Genomic DNA, 17,393 nt, shown 5'->3' with positions numbered 1-17,393 from the left:
GGATCAACAGATACATCCTGTGAAGAAATAATATGCCCTAAAAATTTTACAGAAGTTTGAGAAAGGGAAATTTTAGAAGGGTTGTGGGTAAGACCCGCAGTACAAAGATGAGAAAGCACTTCCGTAAGATGAGTAACATGAGAAAGCTTAGAGCTGGCAGAATCTAAAGGAATGTGATAAAAAGCAGAATTACAATCAAATATGGAAAAATATTTAGCATTGGCAAAAAAAAAATTGAAAAGCATTTTGCATCTTGGGAAGAAGATAGGCATCATATTTAATCTCATTATTGAGACGAAGTTAATGTACAACAAAACACGTAGAACGATTAGACTTATTAACAAGAAAAGCCGGTGAGGCATAATTAGAAGATTTCCGAGTATGAAGAGTTAAACCGGTGTGTGAGAAAAAAATCATACCCTAATATAAGAGGTATACGAACATCTTGTGCGACGCAAAAAGTAAAAGACCATGAGAACTTAAAAATCTTTATAGTAAGAGTAAGTTTACCAAGAATATGTAAAGGGTGGCGAGATACTGAAGTACAGAAAAACGTAATTGAAGGTGTGAATGCAAGGAGTGAGATAGAAGCTCCCGAGTCCAATAAGGCAAGGGAAGGGACGTTCTGTAGTAAGGCTACAGAAAAACATAAGCAGTTCTAAAATGCGACATAGGGAGAGACAGATGGCAGATCCCAACAGCCTACATACGGCGGGAGAGAGCGTTTCCCACAGGAGGAGTAGAACAATTACGGGCGATGTGGCCATGACCTTGACAGCAAAAACAAGAAAGAGTGGTAGTAGGTGGATGGAGGGAAGGTGTGAGAGGAGTGGAAGGGAGAGGGAAATAACAAATGTAGAAGGATAATAAGAGGCATTACAGTAAGAGTTAAAAGTATCCATTTCAGCTATGTGATAAAGGTGAGAAATAGAGGTGGGAGGAGAGAAAGGATTAATTAACTGGCAAAAGGGAGGAGCAGCATAAAAGCGAACAAGTGAAATAAGTTCCTAAGGGTGTTCAGATATGGCCAGAACGTCAGCAAATCCAATAAGAGAATCTAAAAAATCATAAGTTGATTCCTCTGGACATTGATGACGACACAAAAAGAAAGAAATTAATTGCTTGCGAATTTCATATCGATGAAAGTAATTATGTAAAGTGAATGAAATTTCATCCAATCGTGAAAATCAGACATTCTGTAAAAGGAAGTTACTTAAATGACCAGAAGTTTTAGAGTACAAAACAGAGAGTAAATGAGAAAATGAGGCTAAATTTGTTTTTAAAAATTTACGAGGGGATGCATTGAACTAAGTTGGGGAATGGAATCTACACATTACTTGATAAGATGAAAATTAATTGCTTGTGAATGGGAAGAAGTAGGAGATGGGGTAGGAGATTCATACAAAAATTGTGGAGAAGGGGTGTATGGTGGTGTGGGATCAGGTTGAGGGGTGGGTATGAAAAGGTTGAGAGGAGAATGAGGTGACTGACATAAATTTGGTTTGGTATTAGGATATAAGAACCGGCCCCGTGGTGTAGGAGTAGCGTGCCTGTCTCTTACCCGGAGGCCCCGGGTTCGATTTCCGGGCAGGTCAGGGATTTTTACCTGGACCTGAGGGCTGCTTCGGGGTCCACTCAGCCTTCGTGATTAGAATTGAGGAGCTATCTGACGGTGAGATAGCGGCCCCAGTCTAGAAAGCCAAGAATAACGGCCGAGAGGATTCGTCGTGCTGACCACACGACACCTCATAATCTGCAGTTCTTCGGGCTGAGCAGCGGTCGCTTGGTAGGCCAAGGCACTTCAAGGACTGTAGTGCCATGGGTTTTTTTTGGTATTAAGAAAGAAGGCTGTGTAATCATTAGATGGTTCAATTTTCAGAGAAGAGGTAACGTAAGAGGGCAGATCAGAAGACAAAGTAGAATCTGGAGTGAGAGAAGAATTATGGGACAATAAGTCATAATCATAACACGGATTTGGAGCAGACAAATTGGAACACAGTCGTTGACTGGACATTTTTCCCAACAGCTCAATTTCTTCTCAGGGTATCCGATTGTCAAGTAAAATCTGGAGATTTTACACTAGGTTTCGCTTTACGTGAGGTCGAAGAGAATGGCGATCCACGGTAAACTTAGCTGTGGTCGTTTGATATAGACATACCATCAATTAATTATTTCTCCTAACTAAGGTACCAACGACGTGAGAACTCATTATATTCAAATTGGGTAAATCCCCTGAAACATCACAAAAAAAAAATTTCCTCAAAAACTTCAATTAAAATTAATCCAAGCACAACTATTCCCAATTTTAGAATACTGTGATACGGTACTAGTCAATCTAAATGCTGAACAAGCTTTGACACTTCAGCGAGCACAAAACTCATGCATACGATATGCCTTCCAACTGCGACATGACGCTCATGTTACACCATATTTCAAAACATTGGGATGGCTACGCATATATGAATGAAGGAATTTTCACCTAATGACACTTGTTTACCAAGTTTACCTCTCTTCTAATTTTAGTTTTCTTTCCTCATTCCATGAAATTAGTACCCCTTCTGGTTCCCTAGTTAAAATTCCACTAATACGAACTAATTTCTAGAATGGACATTTGGCACCTTACTTCCTCTCATAAAATCAATTCTGCCTGCTGAAAGTTTTTCCTGGGATCATAAAACTGAGTTGTGTGAGTCATTGTGTGTAGGTTGTGTGAATGGGTTTCCTTCATTTTTTATTATTATTATTATTATTATTATTATTAGTATTGTCACACAAGCTGCGGTACTGATATGTAGAAATAACTTAGTCTTAGAATTATCTGTCCATAGTATTATTTCCTTTTAGAATTCCTATGTCTCACTTCTATGTTTACATTTTTAAATTTTATTGTTTATAGTGGTTAAGTGTAAGGGAGGGCTGTGAGCTCTAACTTCGCCACAAATGTAAATCAGAAATCGATAAATAAATAAATAAATAAATAAATAAATAAATAAATAAATTATCAACTAGTGTTAATAAGTTACAACTGGCATACCAACTGACCAAGAACGCCGATGACAAAAATTGTCTCTCCCACAACTTTAAAATGAAGCACTACAAGTCAGCCATTCACCCGAAGCCTTATATCCTTAGGATGTCTAATATTCAACAGGGAGGGACACACAGACAAGCTCAAAACTCAGGAGAGAAAAAATTGAGGAAGATATTAGGACCAGTCAAGGAAGGGAATGAATACAAAGTGGATCCAACCAAGAGCTCTATAAATAACATGAAAAAATCATGCATGTAGCCAGGAAGAGACACCTAGCATTTTATGGACATGTATACAGGATGCATCCTGCCAGATTGACCAACCAGCTGCTTGTTTACTGGCAAAAGAGGAAGACCCAATCATCATGGTTGACAGAAGTAAACAAAGATCTGCAGGAACTGGGAGGAACAGAAAGGGATATACAAGATTGGACATCTCTCAGGAGGATGCTTAAACAAAAGAAGTTCCAGGACAAAGCAACAAGAAGGAAAACAGGTACTCTCTGGACAAAGGAGAGAAAGGAACACAGCAAAAGAAAGGGCAAACATCAAAACTCACCGCAAATGTAATAGTTGAATATCGTGGTCCTCATTCAGTCTATATGAAACAAGAAGAATAATGATAGGACACATTTGAAGACAACCAGGACTTGTTCAGTTACTTTTCGAGTGAAGTGTAGGTGATATGAATGGTAGGGCTATACCAAGATAAGAATATGACAAGCAGATTAGAGCAGACGTAGGATACAGTAGTTACGTAGAAATGAAAGGATTACCACAGGATAGGGCGGCATGGAAGGCTGCATCAATCTATGGACTGCTGACTCAAGAAACTACATCAACCACCGCTCAACTGATGGCCATCGACAGCGACATGCTACATTGTACAGGAATGAAACCAGGCTGCCATCTAGATGTGTCATGCAATGAAAGGAGACACAATTAAACACCCACTAAAGTACTCTTCAAAAGATGGCAAGTTTATGTTTCTGGTTATGTACCGAACTTTATTCAAAATGAAAATTAATTCTAGATTTTAGAATGCAATAAATCATTTGGAATTACCCTGTATAATCACAACCTAAAAGAGTAGTACACTATGAGATTTCATTTCCAATACTAGGACTAATTCCTTTAATACAAATTTTTGAACATGAATTGAATTCCAGTCACTACAAAGTAACCTGGAATGATACTTACGAAATGTCCTTCACGCCAGACTGCTTCCTCCTTAATCTCAATTTTCTGGTCCATTTCAAACAGCAGCAGAAGTATTTACATGAATTGTCTACTGAAACAAGAAAAATAAAATATATTATTATTTTTGGAGTCAAAGTGTACAGACCAACCATGTACGACTGCATGGAATTCAAATCACAGGCATATGGATTTTATTTCAAACACCTCACATGCACTGGCTGGGACTGAACCATGGGCAACTTGGTGAGAAGCCAGTGGCCACTCAATGTCTGTAGACTAGTTTGATACAGATCTCCATATCCCCATATTGTGAGCTATCTTCCAGGTACATAGACTGGTTTCATACAGATCTTCACGCCACAGTATCCTGTGCTTACCTAATCTTTTCTATGTAACTATTACATCCCCCTTCTGTTCTAATATGTACCAATGCCCAACCAAATTCCTACCCCATACACTTTCCTTTGAAATCAGCTGATTGATTTCTGGGTTTCTCAACATGCATCCTATGAATCCTTTCGTTTTTTCTAAATGTCAACTTGTACCAAATTTTTCTCCTCTTATCAACCATATTCGCTATCACTTTATTTCTGACCTGAATGATCCATTTGACTTTTGACACATTTTGGTAACATTATACTTTCTAGCAACAACATTTAATATATGCTAGATAACAGATCCAACTGAAACTATGGTAGTGAGTTTGTCTGGAGCATTACCAGTTGAGATACTGTGTATTTGCTGAGTAATGTGACAAAAAGACTTGCCTGGCCATGGCAAAACCACAGACAATCCTGAGTTTATCTACCTCTTACAGAGGACTGCACATGGTTAAAAGAAAAGAATTAAGCAAATTTGATGTGTATCATACAAGTTTGAAAATGGACAGTTTACATAACGGATATTAAGAACCTATATAATCATATGATGTGGTGTAACAGAAGACTGCTGAAGGTGAGATGGGTAGACTGAATCACAAATAATGAGATAATGAATCGAATTGATGAAAGGAAATTAATTTGGTTACATTTAATGAGAAGAAGAGAGAGAATGAGAGGACACCCAGGAATTTTTCAGTTAGGTCTTGAGGGAAATGTAGATGGTAAGAACAGCAGGGGTAGAGCAAGGCATGAATATGACAAAAAGATTAGAGTTGGTGTAGTAGTTACTTAGAAAGGAAAAGGTTACCAGGGGATAGGGTGGTAAGGTGTGCTGCATCAAACCAGTCAAAGGACTACTGATGCAAACAACAATTAATACCTTTAATTAATACATTAATACAATTAACCCTCAAATGGTTAAACGACGATGTATCGCCCTTTTCGTACACGTCGTTGTGGTCAACGACGATACATCAACTGTTTTGCAGCCGTTCATTAGGCACGCTCTCGTTATGCATAGTAACCCACAAATGTGCTCTATGTAGTATCATTTTAAACAGCAGATTACAGTCTCTCTTTTGACTCTAGTTGCTAGGTGGTAGACTGCCGTTTAAATGAACTGCACAGTCTTAAAATTCAGTCGCTAGGCTCGTTACCTTGACTGCTCAGTACAGTTTGGCGCCTTGCCACGTGACGGAGTAGTTCTGTTGTACGCGTTGTTTTTATCAGTTATTTTGCTGAAATGGCTAGTAATTTAGGTTCAAGTCCCATTCGGAAGATCTTGGATGAAACAATGAGTGACGTGAGTGATATGAGTGATAATGACGCTGACAGTGACATTGACACTGGTGTTATGAGTGACAGATCATTGACGGACTTCTCATCTAGTTCACATGGCGATGCGGATTTTGTCCCTGATGAAGATGAATTAGGAGGTAATAATGATAGCTCAGACAATAATGAGAATTCAGACAGTGATTACGATAATACGCCTAGGCCTAGGAATATTTTACCGCAAAATCCGTGGGTTAGAGTCTACCCACCAGAGCCCCCTAAAAACATTGAAGCCAACTTTACTGTCAGGAACCCTGGCATCAGAAACTGTCCCCCGAGAAATAGTGCCCCTTTGAATTATTTAAATTTATTTCTGACTACAGCCTTTTGGCAAGTACTTACCAGAGAGACAAATGCCTATGCTGACAGAAAAATCTCAGCTAATCAGAACCAGAAACCCAATGTCAGGTCGAAAAGATGGGTACCTCTAACTGTGCAGATGTGAGAAAATTTATTGGTTTGATAATAAACATGGGCATTATTTTTAAAAAAATGTAAGACATTATTGGGATGTGAGGGGGTCACAGCATGATCCATTTTTTAGTTCTGTGATGCCTGCAAAGAAGTCTTTTCTCATTAGTTCCTATCTTCATCTGTCTTCTGCAAATCCTGTCGGTCGAGGTGCACCTGGTTACGATCCCTGGCTAAAAATTAGGTACTTGTTAGACATACTGAATTCAGCTTTTACTAGGCATTTTGTACCTTATCAGAGCGTGTGTAGCTGCCTCTGTGGATCCGTGGTAGAGTGTCGGCCTCCGGATCCCAAGATAGCGGGTTCAAACCCGGCAGAGGTAGTCGGATTTTTGAAGGGCGGAAAAAAGTCCATTCGACACTCCATGTCGTACGATGTCGGCATGTAAAAGATCTCTGGTGATACATTTGGTATTTACCCGACAAAATTAATTAAATCTCAGCCATAGACGCCCAAGAGAGATCCGGTTTACTCTAGGTCCGCTAGATGGCAGACAGAGTAAACCGGAACGTCGAAATTGACGAGCAGACAGCCAGATGGCGTCAAATCGAAATGTCTGCAAACGGTAGCTGAGGCCATACGATTATTATTATTATTATTATTATTAGAGCGTGTGTATTGATGAATCACTTATCGGTATGAAAAATAGATGTGCCTTCAAACAGTACCTCCCAAAGAAAAAACACAAGCAGTATGGATTGAAAAAGTTTGAGTCTTGTGACAGTAAAACTAACTATGTACTGCATGTGGAACTATATAGTGGCACGGATTATTTACGTGGACGACCTGGTGATCCAAATACGTTATTTACTGAACGTGTTGTCATGGAAGTAATGGAGAAGAGCAACTTACTGCATAAAGGCCATCACCTTTATACAGACCAATTTTATACCAAAGTGCCCCTTGCGAAGAGTCTGCTAGCTCGGAACACATACTTGACTGGTACTATATATAAAAATTCCAAACATCTTCCAGGACAGATAAAAACAGCAGTAATTCAGGCTAGAGAGAGTGTTTATTTCAGGCAAGGGGAGCTTTTGCTGGTGAAATACAAGCAAAGAGCAGGAAGAAAACCGGTCTTCCTCCTAACAACTGCGTGTCATGCAGAAGATGGATAGGTACAAAGTAAGAGAGTGTTAGAGGGAGTGAAGCCTCTACTTATCAATCACTATAACCAGGATATGGGAGGTGTAGATGTCAGTGACAAATGCGTTTATCATACAACTTGCAACAGAAATACACACAAGAACTAGAAGAAAATATTTTTCAATTTGATTGACCTGGCACTGTTCAATGCTTTTGTTCTGTACAGCTTGAACACTGACAAGCCAACAACAAGAAGAGATTTCATTATTAGTATTGTTGAATGTCTATCAACTTCAACTGACAATATTTCTCCACAAATACCAGGTCCTGCTGGAGATGGAGGCCCTGCACACAAGCTTGACAAACTTCCTGGAAAGCTGGAATGTTTATGTATAATCTGTGGACCTACAAAAAAAAGGGGGAAGGACCCGGTATTGGTGCCCGGGTTGCAACTGTGCAGTTCACAGGGAGTGTTACCACAATTTACAGCACATTTGGAAACATAAAAGGAGAGGAAGAAAGAGGAGAGCGCAGTCTAGTTCTGGTAGCTCCTCTGAGTGACTTTGCGGAGGCGTTCTAGTGCTTGTGTACATATGTATATATATCTTTATTTGTGTATATATCATCTAAAGTGTTTATGATTTCTTGAAGTGCATGTAATTGTGAACAATATTGTGATTTGACATTCTCGCCTAAATTTAAAGATAAAAATTTCATTGTTCCGTATTGAAATTATTGATGTTAAAAATTAAATAACTGGAGGTTCAACCTATTCAATACTCAAAAGAAAGAAACGTAGCAATCACATTTCTATTTAAATGGGACCGGTTTCGACCTTAGTCTAATTCATCATCAGCCATAAAATGTTTAAGAATGTTGGAGGTCAGTTTTTCACTGTTAGGCACAAAGACACGACATCACATTCTGTTCTGCACAAAGTCACAACATTAACAATCAACTTGCGAAGATCAAAAAGGCTTGAATTCGCAGACGAACAGATCTGTAGAAGAAAGCCGCCAGCTCCCGGTGACTACGTGGCACACTCAAGGTCACGCGCTGCGGCCAAACACCAAAGTAGAGTGGAGAACGTTTCGAAGGTCCAGAACCTGTCACGGCTGCGGGAAGCCAAGTACGTATATAAAAACATACGATGCCAATTAGTATAACCGAATGAGCACCCGTACTCCAGCTAAGATCTTGGTAAACAGTTGACTTGAAAAAACAATTGTAGAGAGAAGAAAAAAATGTAGTAAAAAGCGCAATATCGGAAAACAAATGAAAACTTATATGCACAGTGCGCTATTTAAAAAAAAAAAAATTAGGTTATGATTGAAGTAGTCGAAGTTGGCGCAAGACAAAAATTTTTGAAAGAGGAGAATAAGTTAAACGAGGAAGAGTGATAGTGAAATAAGAGAAAGAATAAAAGAAATTGAAGTTAGATGGTAATGAGGAAAGATAAGACAGGGAAATGAAGGAGGGGTAGTTTAAGGTGGGTTAGGAGGGTGGGTTATTGGAGGTAGAAAATGTGGGTGGGAACTATGTAAGACATGGAAAATAGAATTGGGGTTTTGGAATTTGGAATTTTTGAGAAGAAGAATTAGGAAGTCAAAAAGGATATTGGGTTTTTCAGAAATGTCGTTTAAATTGAAATTAGGGTTGAAGTACTGGTCACAGATCAAGAAAAAACTAAACTAATAAACATGAACCCTGGACTACCCACTGCCAAAGCCCTCCCTAAAATTCACAAAACTAACATTCCTATCCGTCCAATTATCAATTACAGACCCGGTCCCCTATACAACACTTCTAAATTCATCCAAACATTTTTACTAAAAAATTATCGATTTTTATCCAACAAATCTATCAAAAACACTTCTGATCTAATCAACAAATTAAAAAATTTTGAAATCAAACCAAATTTTTCTCTCCATTCTTTTGACATTGTCAACATGTACCCTAGTATTCCAATTCCAAAATTATTCCCCATTATAAACAACAACCTAAACAAATTCAGTAACCTAAGTAAACTTGAAATTCAAGACTTCATGTCTATTTTAAAATTAGTTCTCAACAATAATTATTTTACCTTTGACAACACCATTTATCAACAAGATGGCTTGGCTACGGGCTCACCTGCTTCTGGCATTCTTGCTGAAATTTACCTCGACTTCTTAGAAAACACAAGAATTAATAATAATAATAATTTCTCCAACATCCTCTTTTGGGCGAGATATGTCGACGACACATTGGTAATATTAAATGAGGAATCAACCAACGCAGCCTCTACACTTCTTCATCTCAACAACTTAGACTCTAACATTAAATTCACACTCGAATCAGAACACAACCAAACTCTTAATTTTCTAGACCTAACTATTACTAGACATCCTTCTTCTTTATCTTACAAAATTTTCAGAAAACCAACCCAAACAGCAACTACAATAAGACAAGATTCTTCGCACCCCCAAGCTCATAAACGTGCTACTTATAACAGCTTAATTTTTCGTGCCTTCAACACCCCTATGTCCAAAAAAGATTTAAATAACGAATTAAACACCATCCGCAACATTGCTAAATTTAATGGCTTTAACAACTCCTTCATTAACCGCATCGTCAACAAATTCAAACACCGTCCAAAAACCACTTTATCTAAAGACACAATAAAACCAACTGCTTTTTCCACCTTCACTTTTACTCAGGATGCTTATAAAATAACTAATATCTTTAAAAAACATAATATGAAAATTTATTTTAGAACTAACAATAGAAGTCTTGATATCTTACACAACTCTAAATCTCTAAATAAGTCTAATGCCTTTTCTAAATCTGGTGTATACAGATTTAAATGCAACAACTGCAGTTCCTCCTACGTCGGACAAACTGGCCGCAACTTCAATATCAGGTACTCTGAACATGTCAACGCCATTAAATACAACAGATTCTCTGCCATAGGACAGCACATACAAGACTCCAAACATAATTTCACCAGTATTGACAATGACATAAACATACTTAAAATCATTAACAAAGGCCCCCTCTTAAACATTACTGAAAATTGCTTTATCCACCTTGACCAGTACTTCAACCCTAATTTCAATTTAAACGACATTTCTGAAAAACCCAATATCCTTTTTGACTTCCTAATTCTTCTTCTCAAAAATTCCAAATTCCAAAACCCCAATTCTATTTTCCATGTCTTACATAGTTCCCACCCACATTTTCTACCTCCAATAACCCACCCTCCTAACCCACCTTAAACTACCCCTCCTTCATTTCCCTGTCTTATCTTTCCTCATTACCATCTAACTTCAATTTCTTTTATTCTTTCTCTTATTTCACTATCACTCTTCCTCGTTTAACTTATTCTCCTCTTTCAAAAATTTTTGTCTTGCGCCAACTTCGACTACTTCAATCATAACCTAAATTTTTTTTTTTAAATAGCGCACTGTGCATATAAGTTTTCATTTGTTTTCCGATATTGCACTTTTTACTACATTTTTTTCTTCTCTCTACAATTGTTTTTTCAAGTCAACTGTTTACCAAGATCTTAGCTGGAGTACGGGTGCTCATTCGGTTATACTAATTGGCATCGTATGTTTTTATATACGTACTTGGCTTCCCGCAGCCGTGACAGGTTCTGGACCTTCGAAACGTTCTCCACTCTACTTTGGTGTTTGGCCGCAGCGCGTGACCTTGAGTGTGCCACGTAGTCACCGGGAGCTGGCGGCTTTCTTCTACAGATCTGTTCGTCTGCGAATTCAAGCCTTTTTGATCTTCGCAAGTTGATTGTTAATGTTGTGACTTTGTGCAGAACAGAATGTGATGTCGTGTCTTTGTGCCTAACAGTGAAAAACTGACCTCCAACATTCTTAAACATTTTATGGCTGATGATGACCTAGACTAAGGTCGAAACCGGTCCCATTTAAATAGAAATGTGATTGCTACGTTTCTTTCTTTTGAGTATTGAATAGGTTGAACCTCCAGTTATTTAATTTTTAACATTTCTCGCCTAAGTCAAGTATTTTAGTGTCTGGTATGGGTGCAAACATTTTGACAATAATATTTTGAAACCCTTTTCTGGAAACTCAGGATGGCTGTTACGGAACCACATTTATTCCATGGACTGCCGTGTCATATCTTACTGGCATATCTATGAACATTACAAGTGACACAACACTGTTTATCTTGTTTGTGTAATCTTTGGTTGTGGTGTAGATCATGGCGTACAATGTATCTCTTGGTCAGTGCAGTGAATTGTAAACTTGTTTTATGTAAATAAATTGGAGCATTTGTGTTAAATTGTGTTAACGTTACATTATAAGCACTTTTCTCAACATTTGGCGACCGTGGCAGGACTAGTTTCCGCGTAAATATGGCAGAAATTATGAAATTGAAAAGTGAACGAACACAATTGCGCCGATTGTTTACACGTGCTGGCAATGACTTTGAACAGAAGTTAAATGCAGAACAACCCACAAGAGAAGAGGTCTCCGCAGGATTCAAGATCTTCGAGGACAAAGCTGAACGATTATTCGTGCTCGATGAAAAAATTCGTGATGTTTGGTACGCCGGAGAGCACGAAGAAGAAGAAGAGATCGCTGCCGAATACGAAATCATGGAGGGATACCGCGAAAGGTGGTTAACCTTAAAGACCAGGTATGAGAATTTTTTTGCATGATGACACACTCAGTGACAATGGGGCAAATAGTATTGCTAGTACTAGTTCTAGTAAATCCAGGAGTAAAAGAAATTTAAGATTGCCGAAATTAGAACTTAAACAGTTCGATGGAGATGTGCGCAACTGGATAGCCTTCTGGGGGCAGTTCAGAAAGATACATGAGGATGACGAAATCGAGGAAGAGGATAAATTCCAATACCTTTGCCAGGCTACTGTACCCGGGACGTCAGCTAGAGAACTCGTGGAAAGTTTCCCACCCTCAGCTTCAAATTATCAGAAAGCTATAGAACAATTAAAATCGAGGTTTGCAAGAGATGAACTTCTGATTGAGATTTACGTTCGTGAACTCTTGCAATTAGTACTTCAAAAGAGTAGCATGCTAAACGATATAAGTCTACGGAGTCTTTTTGATAAACTGGAGACCCAGTTAAGGGCACTAGAGTCACTAGGGGTTACTAGCGATAAATATGCGGCAATGCTCTACCCGCTTGTAGAATCAGCACTACCAGATGACATTTTGAAAGCATGGGAGCGGTCTCGTATGTCGCAGGCATGTAAGAAGGGTGACCAATCTAATTATCTCGAGACACTTTTGAGATTTTTGAGACAAGAGGTAGAAAGTGAAGAACGTCTCCTTCTGGCTCGTTCTAATTTCCTAGGTGGCTGTGGGAGTGCATCGCAAAACAACAAAGAAAAGCTACCGACAGCAGCAGTAATTTTCTCGAGTGAAGAGAAAAGGGGTGATAGGGCATGTATTTGGTGCGATAAAGGGAACCACATGTCTCAGGACTGTTTTAAAGCTAGAGGTCTCACTACAGAGAAAAAACAAGAAGTTTTGAAAAAGAAAGGAGCATGTTTCCATTGCCTCAAGGTGGGCCATAGTGCAAAAAAGTGCAAAGTTGTGCTCAAGTGCTTGATTTGTTGCAAGGGGCATCACACTATTATGTGCAAGGGTTTAAAGGATATAATTCCAGTCGATAGCAGCAAGAAAAGTTCAGCTGAGAAAGGAAACGAACCAGGTAGAACAGAGAACTTACTGTCTCATCAAAAGGGTCAGACATTGTTGCAAACTTTGGTAGTTAAAGTGTCGGTGGACAAGGTTGTTAAGTTGGCAAGAGTGTTACTAGACTCGGGATCTCAAAGATCATACATCACGAAGGACAGTGTTCACAAGCTTGGGCTGAAGAAGATAGGGGAAGAGACGTTAATACATAATCTGTTTGGTGGAGTAGAGACAGGGCGAGAGGATGTTGAGAAAAGTGCTTATAATGTAACGTTAACACAATTTAACACAAATGCTCCAATTTATTTACATAAAACAAGTTTACAATTCACTGCACTGACCAAGAGATACATTGTACGCCATGATCTACACCACAACCAAAGATTACACAAACAAGATAAACAGTGTTGTGTCACTTGTAATGTTCATAGATATGCCAGTAAGATATGACACGGCAGTCCATGGAATAAATGTGGTTCCGTAACATCCTCCCACCTTGCAATTGTTATTTTCAATTGCAAAATACTCCGTACCACAACTGAAACAAAAACACATAACACAATAAATAAATGAACACAAAAGCAAGGTCACATCAAGAGTATTCACAAATCAAGTCTTGATGGCACTTTAATTCTCCGCCCCCCTTTTGACAATTTGAATTCTTCATGTGGAGGCTTTGTCTCAGGCGAAGTGATAGTCACAGTTTCAGGCTGCTTCCACTCCTCTGGAGTTGTGTGCACCTCCAATGGATAGAGACGCTGGAGTGGTCTGATCAGCTCTCCCTCAGATGTCTTCAGTTTGGCTACTCTTGCTACTTCATCCTTCCCTGGATACACTTCCACGACGACCGCGAGGGGCCAGTTGATGCGTTTTGTGGAATCTGCTCCTATCAATACCACATCTCCCACCTTGATGCTGTTGGTCTTCCTCTGGCCGTGGTGAACTAGGAGCGCCAAATATTCATTCCTGAATCTTTGTCGTAGGTCCTCACGTAGTTTCTGGAGGTACCTACATCGTTTAACATAGTCAACCTTGTCAACTGCATCCAAATCTGGAGTCTCATTTGTAGGAATACCCTGCAGAAATGTTGCTGGTGTCAAAGGCTTTAGTTCAGACGAATGGTCCTCAATGTATGTAAGTGGTCTAGAGTTGATCGTCGCCTCGCAATCACATAACACAGTATATAACTCTTCATAGTACACAGAGGCTCGTCCCAAGATTCGACGCAGTAGTTCTTTCACTGTTCTGATTAGTCTCTCCCACCATCCTCCCCACCAGGCTGCTGTAGGTGGGATAAATTTCCAAGTAATCTTTCTCACAGCCGAGTGGGTGACAATCTCATCCCAATCCAACGCTTTCAGGGCATTATTAAGTCCTATGAAATTGGTCCCGTTGTCTGAGTACAGCACAGAAATTCTTCCACGCCGGGCAATGAATCTTCTTAACGCCAGAATGAAAGCATCAGTTGTCAAAGACTGCACCAGCTCCAGATGTATCGCACGATACACCGCACAAGTAAATAATACAACCCACGCCTTTTCTCCAGACTTCAGGTACAGCGGTCCAGCATAATCCACTCCCGAGACCTCGAAAGCTGCTGTTGAGCCCACTCTATCCTTGGGCAAAGGAGCAAAAGCTGGTGCTGTAGGACTAGCCTTGTACCTTTTACATTTGACACATCTTGCAATAACTCTTTTTGCCACTTTCCTAACTCCAAGAATCCAGAATCTTTCCCTGAGTCTAGCTAACAGCGTCAGTAGCCCTGCATGCTGTGACCGATGATGTTCTTCCCAAACCAATCTGGTCACGATGGCATGGTTTGACGGCAACAAGATGGGTTTCGTGAATGCTTCACTTTCTTCCCCAAAGGTAAGTTTTGTTTCAACCCTCAGAACTCCCATTTCGTCCTTGAATACCCTGACTTTCTTCTCAAGTTCCTGCTCGCGTCTCTTGTATTTCTCAAGTTATGTCAAGATAGTCAGAATGATTGGTTGGATCATCAGATTCTTCCGCAACCTTACTAAGGCAAAACAAGCAAGAAGAGGTGAACTCACTGGTGAAGAAATGCAACAAGCCGAGAACACCTTGTTGAGAGTTGTGCAGCAGGAATGCTTTCGAGATCACGAGCAGGAACTTGAGAAGAAAGTCAGGGTATTCAAGGACGAAATGGGAGTTCTGAGGGTTGAAACAAAACTTACCTTTGGGGAAGAAAGTGAAGCATTCACGAAACCCATCTTGTTGCCGTCAAACCATGCCATCGTGACCAGATTGGTTTGGGAAGAACATCATCGGTCACAGCATGCAGGGCTACTGACGCTGTTAGCTAGACTCAGGGAAAGATTCTGGATTCTTGGAGTTAGGAAAGTGGCAAAAAGAGTTATTGCAAGATGTGTCAAATGTAAAAGGTACAAGGCTAGTCCTACAGCACCAGCTTTTGCTCCTTTGCCCAAGGATAGAGTGGGCTCAACAGCAGCTTTCGAGGTCTCGGGAGTGGATTATGCTGGACCGCTGTACCTGAAGTCTGGAGAAAAGGCGTGGGTTGTATTATTTACTTGTGCGGTGTATCGTGCGATACATCTGGAGCTGGTGCAGTCTTTGACAACTGATGCTTTCATTCTGGCGTTAAGAAGATTCATTGCCCGGCGTGGAAGAATTTCTGTGCTGTACTCAGACAACGGGACCAATTTCATAGGACTTAATAATGCCCTGAAAGCGTTGGATTGGGATGAGATTGTCACCCACTCGGCTGTGAGAAAGATTACTTGGAAATTTATCCCACCTACAGCAGCCTGGTGGGGAGGATGGTGGGAGAGACTAATCAGAACAGTGAAAGAACTACTGCGTCGAATCTTGGGACGAGCCTCTGTGTACTATGAAGAGTTATATACTGTGTTATGTGATTGCGAGGCGACGATCAACTCTAGACCACTTACATACATTGAGGACCATTCGTCTGAACTAAAGCCTTTGACACCAGCAACATTTCTGCAGGGTATTCCTACAAATGAGACTCCAGATTTGGATGCAGTTGACAAGGTTGACTATGTTAAACGATGTAGGTACCTCCAGAAACTACGTGAGGACCTACGACAAAGATTCAGGAATGAATATTTGGCGCTCCTAGTTCACCACGGCCAGAGGAAGACCAACAGCATCAAGGTGGGAGATGTGGTATTGATAGGAGCAGATTCCACAAAACGCATCAACTGGCCCCTCGCGGTCGTCGTGGAAGTGTATCCAGGGAAGGATGAAGTAGCAAGAGTAGCCAAACTGAAGACATCTGAGGGAGAGCTGATCAGACCACTCCAGCGTCTCTATCCATTGGAGGTGCACACAACTCCAGAGGAGTGGAAGCAGCCTGAAACTGTGACTATCACTTCGCCTGAGACAAAGCCTCCACATGAAGAATTCAAATTGTCAAAAGGGGGGCGGAGAATTAAAGTGCCATCAAGACTTGATTTGTGAATACTCTTGATGTGACCTTGCTTTTGTGTTCATTTATTTATTGTGTTATGTGTTTTTGTTTCAGTTGTGGTACGGAGTATTTTGCAATTGAAAATAACAATTGCAAGGTGGGAGGATGTTACGGAACCACATTTATTCCATGGACTGCCGTGTCATATCTTACTGGCATATCTATGAACATTACAAGTGACACAACACTGTTTATCTTGTTTGTGTAATCTTTGGTTGTGGTGTAGATCATGGCGTACAATGTATCTCTTGGTCAGTGCAGTGAATTGTAAACTTGTTTTATGTAAATAAATTGGAGCATTTGTGTTAAATTGTGTTAACGTTACATTATAAGCACTTTTCTCAACAATGGCTGTAAATATATAATGAAAGGTACGAAACAAAAATATGTTTATATCAATAGCCTATGATATTAGGATTTAATAAAATGTATTACAATGCACGCTTTTCTTTTAAAACCTATTTTTAAGAATTTTTTACCGAAAGTATACAAAAATCCTGAAAATTGTCTGACATTAACAGTCGTATAAATGGACCATTTGAGGGTTAATGTTACAATTCCACAGATTCTGTTTTGAATAGTATTTAATACATCTGAAATAGACATTCAGGTTATTGGGTTGTGTGGAGTACATCTAGTAGAGGCTATATTTACAATATAAAAAGTCAAAAACACAAATGTGGGAATTTAACGCATTACCTCAGGTCATATGATGTTGACATGTAGAAGAAACT

General features: G+C 39.6%; 1 protein-coding gene across 10 annotated transcripts in view; it reads right to left on the bottom strand.

Annotated features, from left to right (window-relative positions):
- LOC136866606 (oocyte zinc finger protein XlCOF6-like) overlaps positions 1-17,393 on the bottom strand; it is a 214,414-nt gene that overhangs the window by 69,202 nt on the left and 127,819 nt on the right. For 9 of the 10 annotated variants that reach the window (XR_011017900.1, XM_068226552.1, XM_068226551.1 and 6 more), the window contains one exon: positions 4,231-4,318. Coding sequence is in view for 9 of the 10 variants with exons in the window: in XM_068226552.1 (XP_068082653.1) it covers positions 4,231-4,284 (54 nt within the window). In the remaining variant the exon portion in view is untranslated. Of the gene's footprint in view, positions 1-4,230; positions 4,322-17,393 lie in introns of all 10 variants that reach the window. The other variant, XM_068226558.1, reaches the window with a different exon arrangement.

Source organism: Anabrus simplex, chromosome 3 (genome assembly GCF_040414725.1).
Source record: "Anabrus simplex isolate iqAnaSimp1 chromosome 3, ASM4041472v1, whole genome shotgun sequence".
Classification (NCBI taxonomy): domain Eukaryota; kingdom Metazoa; phylum Arthropoda; class Insecta; order Orthoptera; family Tettigoniidae; genus Anabrus; species Anabrus simplex.
Note: the sequence above shows the minus strand (reverse complement) of the source record. Positions and strands in the feature narration are given on the sequence as shown.